At 33.5% G+C, this 14,900-nt stretch overlaps 1 protein-coding gene across 3 annotated transcripts in view; it reads right to left on the reverse strand.

Moving 5' to 3' along the window:
• Positions 1-3,142: 3,142 nt before the first annotated feature.
• The window catches only part of SLC17A6 (solute carrier family 17 member 6), a 40,189-nt gene continuing 28,431 nt past the window's right edge, over positions 3,143-14,900 (reverse strand). The window contains exons 8-12 of one of the 3 annotated variants that reach the window (XM_023191523.2): positions 12,481-12,630; positions 7,789-7,921; positions 6,543-6,653; positions 5,965-6,092; positions 3,143-5,227 (exon numbers count right to left, since the gene is read on the reverse strand). In XM_023191523.2, coding sequence (XP_023047291.1) covers positions 4,892-5,227; positions 5,965-6,092; positions 6,543-6,653; positions 7,789-7,921; positions 12,481-12,630 — 858 coding nt within the window. In that variant the 3' untranslated portion in view covers positions 3,143-4,891. The remainder of the gene's footprint in view (positions 5,228-5,964; positions 6,093-6,542; positions 6,654-7,788; positions 7,922-12,480; positions 12,631-14,900) is intronic. The other 2 variants (XM_023191524.2, XM_023191525.2) reach the window with 2 other exon arrangements.

Here is a 14,900-nt window from a genome sequence, read left to right on the forward strand (position 1 = left end):
GGCAAAGTAATAAAACACGTCCTCAAATGTGGTTTAACAAGACTGGAGAGATTTCTTCATTTTGCTTGCTCTTGTTGAAAGCTAAGGGTTTCATTCAATAAATGTTGCTGAATATGGGCAGTGGTCAGGATGATACATCTAGCTAATGCAATTTTTAGATGCCTAGCTGCATTTAGGTAAAACCTTGGCAAAGCTTGAACACTTTAAGCGACTGAACAGTGTTAGACAAACCTTTACAAATAAGGTGTTTTTGACATAGCTGAATGAAAATTCAGGTCTGAGTTCTTGAATGAAGATAGAAAGAAAAAAATTAAAATTCCTGCTAATTATATCACTACCCAAAGAATTAAATCTTAGTAGTCTCTATTTGTGGTTAAAACTAAGATTAGATGAAGGAAGAAATGGAAAGGGAAAATTTACAGCTCATGAGAAGCCCAGAAAAGGAACACAACAAAAAGAAATTTGAAGAACTGGAAACCACACTTAAAAGTTTAGACCTTCTCTTCTACAGAGATTCAGGTACTGGAGACACTAGATGCTAGTATCTTCCATGACCTAGACTCCCTGCAGCATAAGGCTTTCTGAGGCTGAGAGAAGCTTCCTCACCTGAAACTATGATCAGTCAATCAATCAATTTGACATGGGGAGCAACTTGAAGGCATTTCATCTTCAGGAGTTTGGAAGATTAAGAAAATTCCTTTTTCAGGGTTGTTACTTAGGGTCCTGTGTCCAGAAGCTTCTCTCAGTCACATTTGTGTGGTCTTGCTGGGCAACTGAGGATCATGTAAATAAATGCCTGAAGGACTGGGTCATCTTCTCACCAGTGAATCCTCAGTGTCTCCCATAGTATGAGTGATTAATAAACATTTATTGAATTGAACAAATTAATTAGTAAATGAACCCCAGAAAAGACAATTTGCCAGTAGTTCCTGTAGAAAAATACAGGGATCATAAACCACAAATGGTAACTTGATTATCCATCATGGTTATAGAAGTTGAAGATGTGTATATGTCACTTTGCATTTCCCAAAAGGGTCCACACATTATAAAGGGAAAAGCGTTCAAAGATGGTAACACAAAGATGTTCATAACACCAATCATTATAGCAGCCAAATATTGGAAATAACTAAAAAGTTTCATAAATAAGGTATGGGATAGATAGATGAAATATAGTTCTTATTAAATGATTGAATATTAGATTATAGAACTTTATTATTCAAATAGGAAAATACACATGTTCTACTGTTAAATGAACATTAGGTAGCAATAGTAAATCAAGCATAATTTTGAACTTGGAAACTAAATAATATGTAATATTATTTAATTAATAGAATGTAAGTTTTATGTGTGTTTTTCACAGAAAGGATTTTTGAAATGTTAACAGTGCTTATCCCTGGGTAGAATAATTATTGATTACTTTATTTTCATTGTTTTTAATGCTGTCCTACACCTAATGAAACTCCCCTATTCTCCAAACACTACATTTATCATCAGAAAGGTAATAAAATGACTTAAAAGTAAAAAGAAAATGCTCTCTTGCTGTGGCCAGATAGTCTGTATTCTAGTTCTATCTTTGTCTGGGGAATCTTTAGGAAGTTTACTACACTCTCTTAGACCTGTCCATCTTACCTGGAAAATAGAAATGCCAATAATGGTACTTGGTCTTTTAATTTTAAAAGGCAGATGTGAAGACAAAATGTGGCAATTCATAGGAAAACATTTTGCAAACTGCAAAAAGAGATACATATGATAATGAGGAGGAAAATGAAAAAAAAGGCAGAGGAAGAGGAGAAGGGGACAATGAATTTTTGGGGTTGAGAGATGAGAAAATGAATGTGGCTAGTGGTAATATTTGGAGACATCATTGGAACAATTTTTTCAGAGATGGGTGTCACTCTGTTGCTCAGGTTGGAGTGCAGTGACCATTCATAGACACAATCATAGTGTGCTACAGCCTCCAATTCCTGGGCTACAGTGATCCTTCTAGCTCAGCCTCAGGAGTCACTGGGACCACAGGCATGTTCCATTTCTCCCAGGTAAGAACAATTTTCTTATGAGAAATGTAAACCTTTTATTTTAGAACTGGGGAAATTATATAGTGTTAAATTCAACTCATTTTTATTCCTGCTATCAAGTTCTGCACAGAATGGCCTGGCCTGTGAACCTGCTTAAGAATTAGGCTGGGTCTCTGGCCATTGTTTCTTTATGCAGAAGATTGGAAGATGTGAGTGGTGGACATGGGAGTAGTGGTAGAAGCAATAAATGGTCATTTAATTAACTCGAATAGAAATCTTATTTACAGAGAAAATAAAAATAAATGCACAGCTAATCATCAAAATTTCTTTCCAATTCCATTAACAATCTCTGTGTCCCCTTGATCAAGTCTGTTCCTTTTATTGGCCTTCAGTGTTCTCCTTCATTCAACAACAGGTATCAACTAAATCATCTCCTAAGTCCTCTGAGCAGTAACGTTCTATGAGTCTTAGATTTTATAGATTCTATATATAGATTCTACACATATTTACCCCTATCATCTTCTACATTCCTATGAGTTAGGGAATCTGAGCTAAATTATTTCCATTCCACTCACAAAGACATTCTTTTGGCTGCCTTGATAAAGCTTGCTTACTGCTAATTAGTTTGGCTGAAACATTATAATATAATGCCATTATAACATTTTAGCTTCTAAATTTCTGTTTCTTCATTTACAAGCTGAGAATAAAAAGAGTACCTACGTTGGATGGTCACTGTGTAGTTACATGAGATCCTATACCAAAAAATGACTAGGACAGTTACCTAGCACAGGGTACGTGTGCAATTAAAATTAGGTGGTAATATTGATGTGATTTGTTTTGAGTTTTTTCCTAAATTTTTCTTTGAACTTAGCAGCAGTTGTGAGTAAACTCATTGAAATCTGGAGTTTGACTCAGAGACCTATTTCTTGATTTAAATCTCTATGGAGTCACATCCCACACAATCTAAAGAGTGCCATGTTCTTTCATTAAATGTCCAATGGTTCAAAAGGTTGCTGTTGTTCTTGAAGCCTAGATTTGGCTTCATTGGAGCCTCCACCAGCTAAATTCATATTAAAGCTAAAAACTAAACAAAATAAATCCAAATTAATGTATGATTAATGCACTGCTTTTTAAAAAAGGATAAATAGAGCATTTTATTAACACTTTTTTGCTGCAACAAAATGACAGTCCACATATTTTCATTCAACACAACAAAAGCTGTGATCACATTACATCACTTTGAGGCACAAAGCAAAGGGTATTTTTTTTCTTAAGGTAAAGAATGATTTGCATTTTCTAAACAAACTTCATGTTTTATATTTGCAGTAGCAAGGCCTCCAGTCACTAGCACAATACAATGAACAGATCAAATATCCAGAATAGACAAAATACACCAATGATATTTTGAGTTGAATTGGGAAATGCATTATCATAATTTCAGGACATTATAAAGAGGTCTGATGTTAGCTTTTTTAAAAGAAAAAAAAATCATTCCAACCACCCAAACGGCTACTACAAGCAAAATGAAGGTAATATACAGACAGGAAATTGTATGCATTGCACTTATTGCTTGGTACACAAATGTTGCAATTCTTGTTGAGTTATATTAAGAAATGACAAGCAAAATGCCTCTTCCCCACCTAAAATTCTATGACTCTATGAAAGTAGAAATTGCAATTCCCTAACCCAACATTAGGTGTATGCTATTTTTGGTTTTGTGTGAAGATTGTTTATTATGTTTCTGTGTATGGACATGTATAAGATATACAGATATATATAGAGAGAGACCACTTTAATATAATTTATTGTCCTATATATTTAAGACAAATATTTCTTAATAGGACTTTAAATAATAAAATTGCCTACTTACAATATCTCTATGAAGTTAATCTTTTCATATTATATATAGCTCTGTGGTACAAGTTTCATATAGTATTTAATTATGAAGGAAGAAGGATATCTAAACCATTTTCTATTTCTTTGTTCTTAATATTGCATTTTAAGGGATATATTTCCATAGTAAATTTCTTATTAGATTCTTTGTGGTGTATATATCTCTTTTTTTTCTAATGCAAGTTACGACCAGTACAAAGTTGTAATAAAAATACATTGAAGTTTATTTCTTTTTATATTTTTTGCAAAAAAGTTATGTGATATGCTACATGAAAAGTTTTATTTTATTGAAATGTGAAGTGTTTCATACTGTTAGGTAAATGGATGGAAGAACATGAAGCATACCCCTCAATTTACATGTTCTCTTTCACAGAAATAAGTGTTTGTGCCCAAGCATTTCATAGAAAAGACTGCAAGGTACTCCTTTTGAGGACTAACAAAATATCTTACATTATGCAATTCAAATAGTTGTTCAGTACAACTTTGTAGCTGATAGTTCACAATATACTTCTTTGAGACATATCCCAACTCCCTGATTTTCACTTAAATGTCGCCTCTACCTGATGCAGCCAACTTCTGTATGCTATCCTGCAATACAGTGTAACAACCATATAAGTGCGTTTTGCATGATCAAGTAGCTTTGGCTTCCTAACTTTTGTAGGATGAGATGTTGTGCTTTATTAAATAGTGATGAGTTTTAGCTCATATGAATCCAAAGGGTAACTACTTGTTTCTACAATTTTGACCAGTCAACCCTTAAGTCACAAATGCAAGAATGGATGACTTGAATGGAAACGATGGAACTTCACAATTTAACAGATTGCACTTGATGGTAACCTCAGGGGTTTGTTTTGTTTTCATTTTTACGGCAAGACTTGCCTGGTTTATATGTTTACATGTTTACATCACGTGTTTTTAAATTTTTTGTGTAATCACATGAATTTAATCACAAACACTAAAAATAAATCCAGTAATTAGTTTTGTTATGAATGATCAACTCGGTCCTTATAGCTATATGAGTCTTGTACTTCTCCTTGTACAAATTCCTCTTTCTTTTCCCAACCACTGGGCCAACCTCCATTGGCCTGTGTTGTGGCACCATAAGACTTGGTGGTACCATAATTTATATAATTTTGAGTAATGTCCCCTGTTTCTTCATCGAGTTCATCTTCATGAATAAATCCACATTTTTCTTCACTTGTTTCCTCAGGGTCTGCCCAGGGTTGTTTCTCTCCTGAGGCAAATATTGCATAAAATATAACTCCACCATAGTGGACTAGGGCAGCGATGAGGAAGACATACTGCCACTCTTCACGTGACTGCAGTGACAAAAAGCAGCACTGTGAGAACAGACTCCCCATGATTTAAACACCTAACGTCTTCTTTGAATACACCACCACTGAGTTTTCATAAAACACTATATTTGGGGAAATCCATGTACTGATTTTGTGAAGCAAACACTCTATATAACACTTTTGTAATACTATTACTTTTATTATTTGATGTTTTAAATCTAAAAGTTTAGAAATAAAATTCCAAATATGGAATATGGCCTGCTGATTTTTAAAATATTCATAATCTCTTTTCATTTCCATTGATTTACTTATCTTTTTATTCCATTTCTTTTGTTTCTTTACTTCTAGTAAACCAGAATTTTGAAGCTCTGCCTACACATATAAGTACAAATAGCTGACGATAATATTCTCCCTTGGACAACTGCGGAAGAGTCTGAATTGAGGTTTACAAACAAAGCTCAGAAGACATCTGCTTGAGTATTTTAATAAGCCAGAGAAAAAGGGGTTTTTTAATCACATCAGGAGTATCAGAATTATTAAAAAGGGTTGAGAAACATATTGCTTATTGGTTAGGGAAATTGACTTTCTTGGAATTCTTAAAAAGATTTTTTAGTCTGAGTCTCATTTATCTTTCCCACTCCGAGATGTGGTGACTGGACAAGAAAGAGAATACTAAGGATAATATTTTAACTCTTTTCCAAAAAGATTATCATTTTGAGAAACTGTCTTCTATGAATAAACATCCGTTTTGGCCACCTTACCTTATTCTTTGTCATTGCACCAACAATGATAGGACAAACCATTCCTGACAATGTGCCAACACCATTCGAAATGCCCATTAAGATACTGGCATATCTTGGAGCAATATCCAAGTGGTTAACATTGAAACCTGAAATACACACATAAGTTTTGACTCAGGGGATCCTAAACTTCTTAGAAGTAAGTGCCTGTAAAACCACACATCACAGCTCCTTAAAATATACTGGGTTCAGAGCATGTGCTTAATTACTTTGTGATAATTTCTCTCAGGGATATAATGAGAATAGAATGAGGTATGAATTCTTATCCAACACTTAATATGTGATGTTCACTCCAGAGAGGAGGTAATGTTTTCTTAGCAACAACAAAAAAAGGCAGTCCAGGAGGACACTGAGTATTAACAAATCTAAATGTTTTCTAAATATTTTATTTTTTTCATTTTCTAGTGGAAATGTTTGACTATTATTCAACCTATAAAAGATATATATGAAGATATTTATAAAAAGATATATGTATGTGTCTTTTTATCAGCAGTCAAAATCAGAATGTCCCAAGTACAAAGAAAAAATATATATCTTACCAGATATAGCAAATCCACTGAATCCCACCGCAAGTACCAAGAATGAGATTGCTACTCCTCTAGTATGAGAATAGCCAACAACCAGGAGTAGTGTGGCTTCCATGCCAAAACCTTCAGAAGCAAACACATAGAAATTCTTCAGAAATTTTTGAAATTTTACCAGTGAACCAAAACTGCTAAAAATGTTCCAATTTATTGACCTAGAAATTCCACTTCAGAGAGTCTATCTTCCAAACTACTACTACTACTACTGCTACTACTACTACTCATTATTATTATTATTAGTTATCCTAGAGATTCATGAAGCTTTCCTTGTGTTTTAATAAAAACATCCAGGCCAGATGTGGTGGCTCATGCCTGTAATCCCAGAACTTTGAGAGGCCAAGGTGGGCAGATCACCTTAGGTCAGGAGTTCGAGGCCAACCTGACCAACATGGAGAAACCCAGTCTCTACTAAAAATACAAAATTAGCCAGGCATGGTCACCCATGCCTGTAATCCCAGCTACTCTGGAGGCTGAGGCAGGAGAATCGCTTGAATCCGGGAGGCAGGGATTGTGGTGAGCTGAGATCATGCCATCACACTCCAGCCTGGGCAACAAGAGCGAAACTCCATCTCAAAAACACAGAAACAAACAAAGAAAAACATCCAAAACAACCTCAAGTTTCAATGATGGGAAGAGGTAAGTTAGTTACAATAAATACAAATGGCTTTATTTATTTATTTATTTATTTATCTATCTATTTATTTATTTATTTATTTTGAGACGGATTTTCACTCTTGTTGCCCAGGCTGGAGTGCAATGGTGCGATCTTGGCTCACTGCAACCTCTGTCTCCAAGGTTCAAGCAATTCTCCTGCCTTAGCCTCCCAAGTAGCTGGATTACAGGCACCCACCCTCATGCCAAGCTGATATTTTGTGTCTTTAGTCGAGATGGAGTTTCACTATGTTGGCCAGGCTGGTCTCGAACTCCTGACCTCATTATCCACTCACCTCGGCCTCCCAAAGTGCTGGGATTACAGGCATGAGCCACCGTGCCTGGCCACAAATGGCATTATAAAGCAGTTACTTAAAACTAGGAGTTATGAAAAGTTTGATGTAATATGAGGAAGTTATTTTAAGTGAACAGTGAAGGCACAAATGCAATTGCATCTAAGTAATTTGATATGTGTAGAAAAAGTTATTTTCTCATGTAGGTTAAACTGATTGAACTAAAAACATGTCCTTAGTGCCACTTAGGTACTTACCACCACAATTCATGATCTTTCTCACTGTAGTAGTTGAAAGAATCTGCTTGCTTCTTAGAAAATCTGCAATTTGCCCCCCAATAGGCACAATAATTGTCATTACTAAGTGTGGCACAGCAGATAGCATGCCAACCTGATGAAAAACAAGAAGGGGGAGAAATAGACATAACCGCAAATAATACGAGTAATGTAATGGTCTTGGTTTCTGAATCTGTCATCACATTTTTATGGACAAAGGAAGGAAAAATACTCTTTCCAAATGATCACTTGCTCATTCCTAGAATAAGTAATGCCTTCCACAGAATACATGAGAAAAGCTAAGCAAATTTACTTGGATCCTTTTCGACCTTCTGTGAGAAGTAATATATATATATATTTTTTGCTATGTAATGCATCAGTAAATTTTGAGTATGATTCAACTCTTCTGATATTGTTAAATGTGTTTGCACAAATACATCCTTAATGAAAGAGAGCAAAAGTGGCGAGAGAGAGACAGAGAGGAAAAATACATTTGTCACATCCTGAAGAGGCTGTATTTTAAATTCATGTTTAATTCATATGGGAAAATGCATATTTGTACTTTATAGATATCTTATGAGTAAAAAGCACAGACATAATTTCTGTAGAGTAAGATCCCAGATAATGCAGATAACTTCTTCAATTTTAAGTATTTTCTGCATCAGATATCAATACTTGATCACATTTTTGTATGGTGGCATGTAGTTTCTCAATTAATTTCATGCTAAATAGCCTAATTTCAAACTTTACCCACCAGGATCAGTTAAACACATATTTTTAACCATTACTTACACACAAAGTGCTGTGTTCTAAGCATTATGGACAGTAAGTATAAATAAAACGCATTTAAATTATGTAGTACCACATACGTGGACTTAATAAACTTTGAAAGTAAACATATAAGGAAGTTTTTTTACTAAGTAAACTTTGAAAAACAATTTTTGGCAGATGGCATTCATAATGTGTGTTTAAGTATGTCTTTCCAATTAGATTATCAAAGGTTTGACGCAAAGATTCTATTTTATTTTACACTGGTATGTAGTATGGTATCACAATCATGGATTTGAGTTGTAATGATTAATTGAGATAGTAAATGATTCCACAATAGGTTAACTGTTCAGGCTACATAATGATCTCTTCCATCCCAGATGGATGATATTAATAGTCTTCTTACTAAATAAAAAAAATTGAGAGTCAGAAGACTTAAGTGATTGTGAGAGTCACGTTTCAAATTAGTTCTACCTGAGTCCAAAGATTGGGCTCTTAGCCTTTATACTTGACACCACTGCCATGAGAAGGAAAAATCAAATGAAATCAGATAATACATATTAATGTGCTTAGTCTAGTATGAAACTTGGTATGTAGCAGGGGCTCAACAGGTACCTGAATAAAGACATCAGGTAAACTGACATTAGAAAAAAAAAACATTATTGCTTTTGAGACTAGCATCTTGAGAAAACTACAGAGCTTTTTACTCTTAATATGGAGTAAATATATTTCAAGCAGTCAATGTGTAGAAAGAAATCTTTGAACAACAACAAAACATTCTGAAAGACACTATGTTAGGATTTGTGTAGAATTACATGGTATGTTTTTGGCATTTATAAAGGCAGGCTAAAAGTTTGGAAGTAATCACATTGCCTAAGTCCACATAAACGACTTGCATTTTTACCCAGTGTTTAATAAGTCTGAAAAGTTTTTTAATTGAAAATCCTCTGTTATTTACTATCTATTCAAACAATCATTTTGACTACTTTGGAAAGAAAGGAACAAAGCTATGGTTATTTTTTCACACTTTCAGCAAAGGATGTGCAAAGCACTATGGAAAATGCAAGGTGCTAACAATCTACAGGGTTAATGAGACAAGTTTTAGACTATTTTAGTGTATTGATTTAATATTTAAGGGTATTGACTCTCCTCGTTTCTTAAACGATATGTGGGTATACTCTGTATTTGACCTCAAAAGAGCCAAAGAGGTTTCAAAAGTTTGTGAGTTATTCAGTGGTCTTCTTGGCTTTTGGGGACTTAAGAGGAATCACTTGTCACATGATCAATGTGATCAAAACCTTCCTAAAGATCATTTATGTCAATCACATAAAAGTTTGCATATTATTTTAAGGTTTTGAAAGGATAGGATAAATGTTTTTGAGCTTATAACTGATTTATTCTTCATAGAAACTCCAGTAATTAGATTTTTGTCCCAGCCTTCTTTTAGCTTCTCTGGGTCATAGTCTAGATCATATGTCTTCCTATCTGATCCATATTCTGTTCAGAAATAGCAGCAAAGCACAGCCAGCCAACACTATTCTTCTCCTCCTTAAATAGGAAGCTCAAAAGGAGTGGATGTCTACTCTCATTTGGCTTGCCCCTTATAATCTGACCTTTCAAAGTGCTGGTTAATCCTATCACTGACCTGCTGATATGCCATTTTCAAGGGCCTGAAAATGTTACATACAAGCATAGGCTGATATAATATATTAAATCATATATATATATATATGTGTGTGTGTGTTTTAGAAAATAAAAATATATATACCTGATATATATTGTATTAGCTTATGCCAATATACAATGATATATATATATATATCAGTTAAATAATGTAATTAACATATAGTTAACTGATATAAAATCTATGTTATAATTTTATTTATATATATGGTGCTGTCTTAACTAAGTCAGTATAATTAGAATGAAGATTAAGCCATTGCACTCATGTTTCTTTCTGTAGGATACCCAATTTAACTAAAGTTGAAGAGAATGATCTTCCATGTAAATATTTTACTTACTTTACCTAAATTTGGATGCACTTTTAAAATTATATCCTCATTATATAATGGTATTAAGCTAATACCATTATTTAGAGATAAGAAAATTGAAGCTGATAATTACTCAAAACTCTGCTCAAGATTATATACCAATACTTTGTTGTAGAGCTTGAATTTGAAGCCATGTCAGCTTAGATCCAAATCTAATTCTCTGTGTTCTCCAGTACGTCCTATACAATTTTTTTCAGCTAAGTCAGAATTTTTTAAACCAATCTAATTAGTATCTGAAGACCAATATGTCTGTGTGAACTTATCCACAATTTCCATTAAAAATATAACTAATGAATGAAATAAACCAACCCATCTGCTGGTTGATTTATAATTAGTTTTTACAAAATACCATTGCTTTTACTCAAGCATCCTCAATTAATTGGAGCTACAGGGCCAAAATGACCACATAGTTTCATTAACATCAGTTGGCTTCCTCACTCTCCCCCCAAGACCTGGCTTTATTCATAGCCTCTCAGTGTCAGATTTGTCCTAGATTATGAAAATGGACTCACACCTCCAGCAGCCTTTGTTGAGAAGTATAACACCTCTCAGAGCTCCCAAAGGCTACCCTGGAATGTTTGATCAGCTCTAGAGAGAAGAGCTCTGTCTAAAGCAGCCATTCTTCTCGGGGATGGAGGAAACAGTTTCCTTAGAAACAGGAATTACAAAAGAGCTCTTAGAATAGCTACTCCTAAACTGAGGTTTTCTTCAGTCCCAGGTCTCAGTCTTTCAAGTAGAGACAGAATATGAATAGCGAGCCCAGCTGGACTTATGTAATGACATGAAGAGAGATAGCAAGACCATTGCCAGCACAGACAGTGTATTCAGGACTCAGCAAAGGGCTTGACACAGAGATGGCATTGAGCAGATACTCACTAAATACTTGAATGGATATATGATTTACCTGAATTTGAATGGCATAGTAAAGATAATTAAACAGAAATCAAAGAATCTTTGTCTAAATTTGATTTTGTCACGCATTACTAGCGTGGCTTTAAGCAATTTAATTACTTTCCCTAGTTTCTGTTTCCCCATCATTTCAATAGAAAAGATAACTGTTGTTCAACAGATCAACCAGCAAACGTTGTTCATGAATATGAGAGTAGTTTCTAAGTTTCGAGTTCCTATATAAATATAGAGTAGTATTTTTGTATTCATTTTACCCTTATAGAAAATCTCAAGATGATTGTATTCCCATAACTATGAACAAATGTCTGTGGAAGTTTGCATGCTGTATTCTAATTGGTAACTTATTTTCATGTTTACACCACCAAGCTGTGAGCATTTTGAGGACAGAAACCATGTTTTTATTTCTGCATCTCACATGAAGTTCTGCACATTGTGTTCAACAAATACTTGTTAAATTAATAAATTGGATGGACAAAATATAAAAATGTTTTCAGATTTTCTTTTACAATCCTCCTATCTTTTCGCTGGATGAGAGTTCTAAGAGCATTGAAGAATAATTAGATTGGAAATTAGTAAGTACAATTCTATTTGAATGGAAAACTTTTTTTGTTTGTTACATTGTCTGTGACCTGAGACTTAAAAGGAGTTATGCTTATTTACAGGGAAAAGATTACACTGCTGCTCGCCCCAATTGGGCTGTAAGTTCCATGAAGGCAAAAACTAGGTTTGTTTTGCCAGTATTCTCAGTACCAGAGAGTAATTCTAGCAGACAATAGAATACAGTAGATACTGAAACATTTCACTTTGCTTCTATTTCCTAGCAGTTGTTTAATGAATAAATGAATAATCTCTGAAAATTAGAAGACAAAAATTTTTGTAAATGAATTTAGTATTCACTTAAATACATAGGTAATCCACGATTTATATAAGAATACATTTTACATACCTTGCTAATTTCAAATCCAAAGACTTCCTCAAAATATGCTGGCTGACTAATAAGCAATAAATAAAAAGTCCAGCTTCTGCAGAAGTTTGCAACAATTATTGCATACACTGGCATGGATGTAAAAAACTTCCTCCATGGAGTCTTGAATTTCTGAAATTCCAAAAAGAGAGACATTGTGACCATTTTAAGTATTTTCAAACTTAGATGGGAATAATAGGTGCTTTGCATTTTCAGGATGTATATGACAGGTCATAAGTAAGAGGTAGAAAGATGTAGTGAACATTAATTATAACCACCCAGTTAATCTTAGCTACATAAGTAATCATTGGAAGAGAAAAAAGTAGGATCTCAATCACTGCAACTTATTAGATTATTCCAGCTTTAGGAATACACGGGATTATATAATTATAGAAAATTGATTCCAAAAGCATAGGTCCTAGTTTCTAAAGTTTTTTTTTCCTATTTTTATTTTTTTAATGGTGATAGATCATATCTCAGCAAAAACTTATTGCCACATCAGTGAGCTTGTGATAGCCAAAACATTTCATTTAAAACACTGAAAATCCAATGTATTCATGAAGAGAAAGATACAAAAACTTAAGAGTACAGTATTCTAGACTAGACCCTACCTGAAGTCAATTATTCTACTACCAAACAATCTAAGTCAATTATTCTACTATCAATCAATCCAAAAATTCTCTTGATAGCTAGTAGCTATAACTATAAATTCTGTGACACTGGAGTTCAAGGTTCTATAAAACTCAGAACAGCTGGGTGAAAGCATTTGTCTATCCCCAGCGTATCTTCAGCACTTAACTAGTTACTTAAAATATTCAAAGCATTCAAAATTAACAACCTAAATATGATCAGCTTTGCATATAACTCCTTTAAAAAATTAAACCTAATTAAAGTTCCTGTGTATGCCAAAATGTAAGCAAGTACGTATTCTCTCCCAAGACTAATATTTTTAGACATTAAAATATCTCTCATATTTCCCGATTATTTCTCAAGTACTTTATTTTGAACACCAAAATACTGTTTGGTGAGGAAACAGTGGCCTAAAATAACTTTGTTAAAAGCTAACTTGGGATCCTTGACCTAACTAAATGACTGAAAGAGGAGGCAAACATCCTTCACGTGGATTTAACAATTATTCCTGAATGTAAAACCTCATAATTGCTAGTATTGGTTGTGGCTGTAATTAAGCCATTTAAAGATCACTTTAAATGCAACACAGTAGGAAGTTATGATGTGGTGATCATAAATATATGAAAGACAAAAAAGAAACAAAAACAAAAATCTGTCCTAATAATAGGACAGATTACACAATGAATACTGTGGCTTTGGATAAAAATTTTAGTGGCAGCATCATAAATAGGTTCAAAAAGTACAGTTTTTAAAAAGAAATCAATACGTTCTAAGAAAATAATTCCAGATGAGTACATTCATTTCACAGATAATAAAAATGTCAGAAGACAGAAATGTCCGCATTATGGTATTATGTTAGCATAAGAAATGACTCCAGAATATTATTAGAAGTAAAAGAACTTTTCCCTGCTGGGCAAAGATCCTTTCATTCATATCAGGATCATCTTTCCTAAGAACTTTATTCTTTACATGGTAAAGTACTTCATCAAAAGCAAGAGAAAAATATCTCATCTTATACCTTAAAAAATTGTTGGAGGATTAAAGGGAAGATTATAGTATTCTGATGATGTTATATTTATTGAACTGGCTATTTATGTTTGGTTTATACAAATTAAGCAAGCTGATTGTTTACTATTTGCGATTATTTTCTGTACATATGTTATATTTAAATCTATTTTTAAAGAAAAATAGATTTAAAAGACATTGCAATCAGTTGCAATGTGTGATTCTTAATCAGATTCAGATTCAAAACAAATAGCTAAAAATAAATTTGAATACAGGTTAGATATTAGAATGTAGACAGCATTAGAAATTTGAATATGAATATGATGTAGGTGTTAAATGATGACACAGAATTGTTTTTAATTATGTTAGGTGTGATAGTAGTACAGACATTGTGAAGGAGAATATTATTTTTCTAGAGATACATATGAAGTTTTTATGGATAAAGTATTTTGATGTTTTATTTACTTTGAAATGGTTCATCAAAAGTGAAATAAATATGCAAGATGGTAATTGTTGCACCTATGTGGTGAGTATATGATATTCCTGTCAGTATTCTTTCTCCTTTGCTGTATATTAAATTTGTTCACAAGATAAAAGTTCAAACTAGAATACAAGTTATATTCCCACATAATCTCATTTTAAAATTTACTTTCAAGCTACAGGAACATATGAAACATCAGTAAGAAGTAAAATATTGTGTTTAGAAAAGCAGTGAGGTATAGGAAGTGGGGAGCTGAAGATTATCTATGCTTTTTTTTTCATTCTCC

The sequence above is a fragment of the Piliocolobus tephrosceles genome, chromosome 13, assembly GCF_002776525.5.
Source record: "Piliocolobus tephrosceles isolate RC106 chromosome 13, ASM277652v3, whole genome shotgun sequence".
Taxonomy (NCBI): domain Eukaryota; kingdom Metazoa; phylum Chordata; class Mammalia; order Primates; family Cercopithecidae; genus Piliocolobus; species Piliocolobus tephrosceles.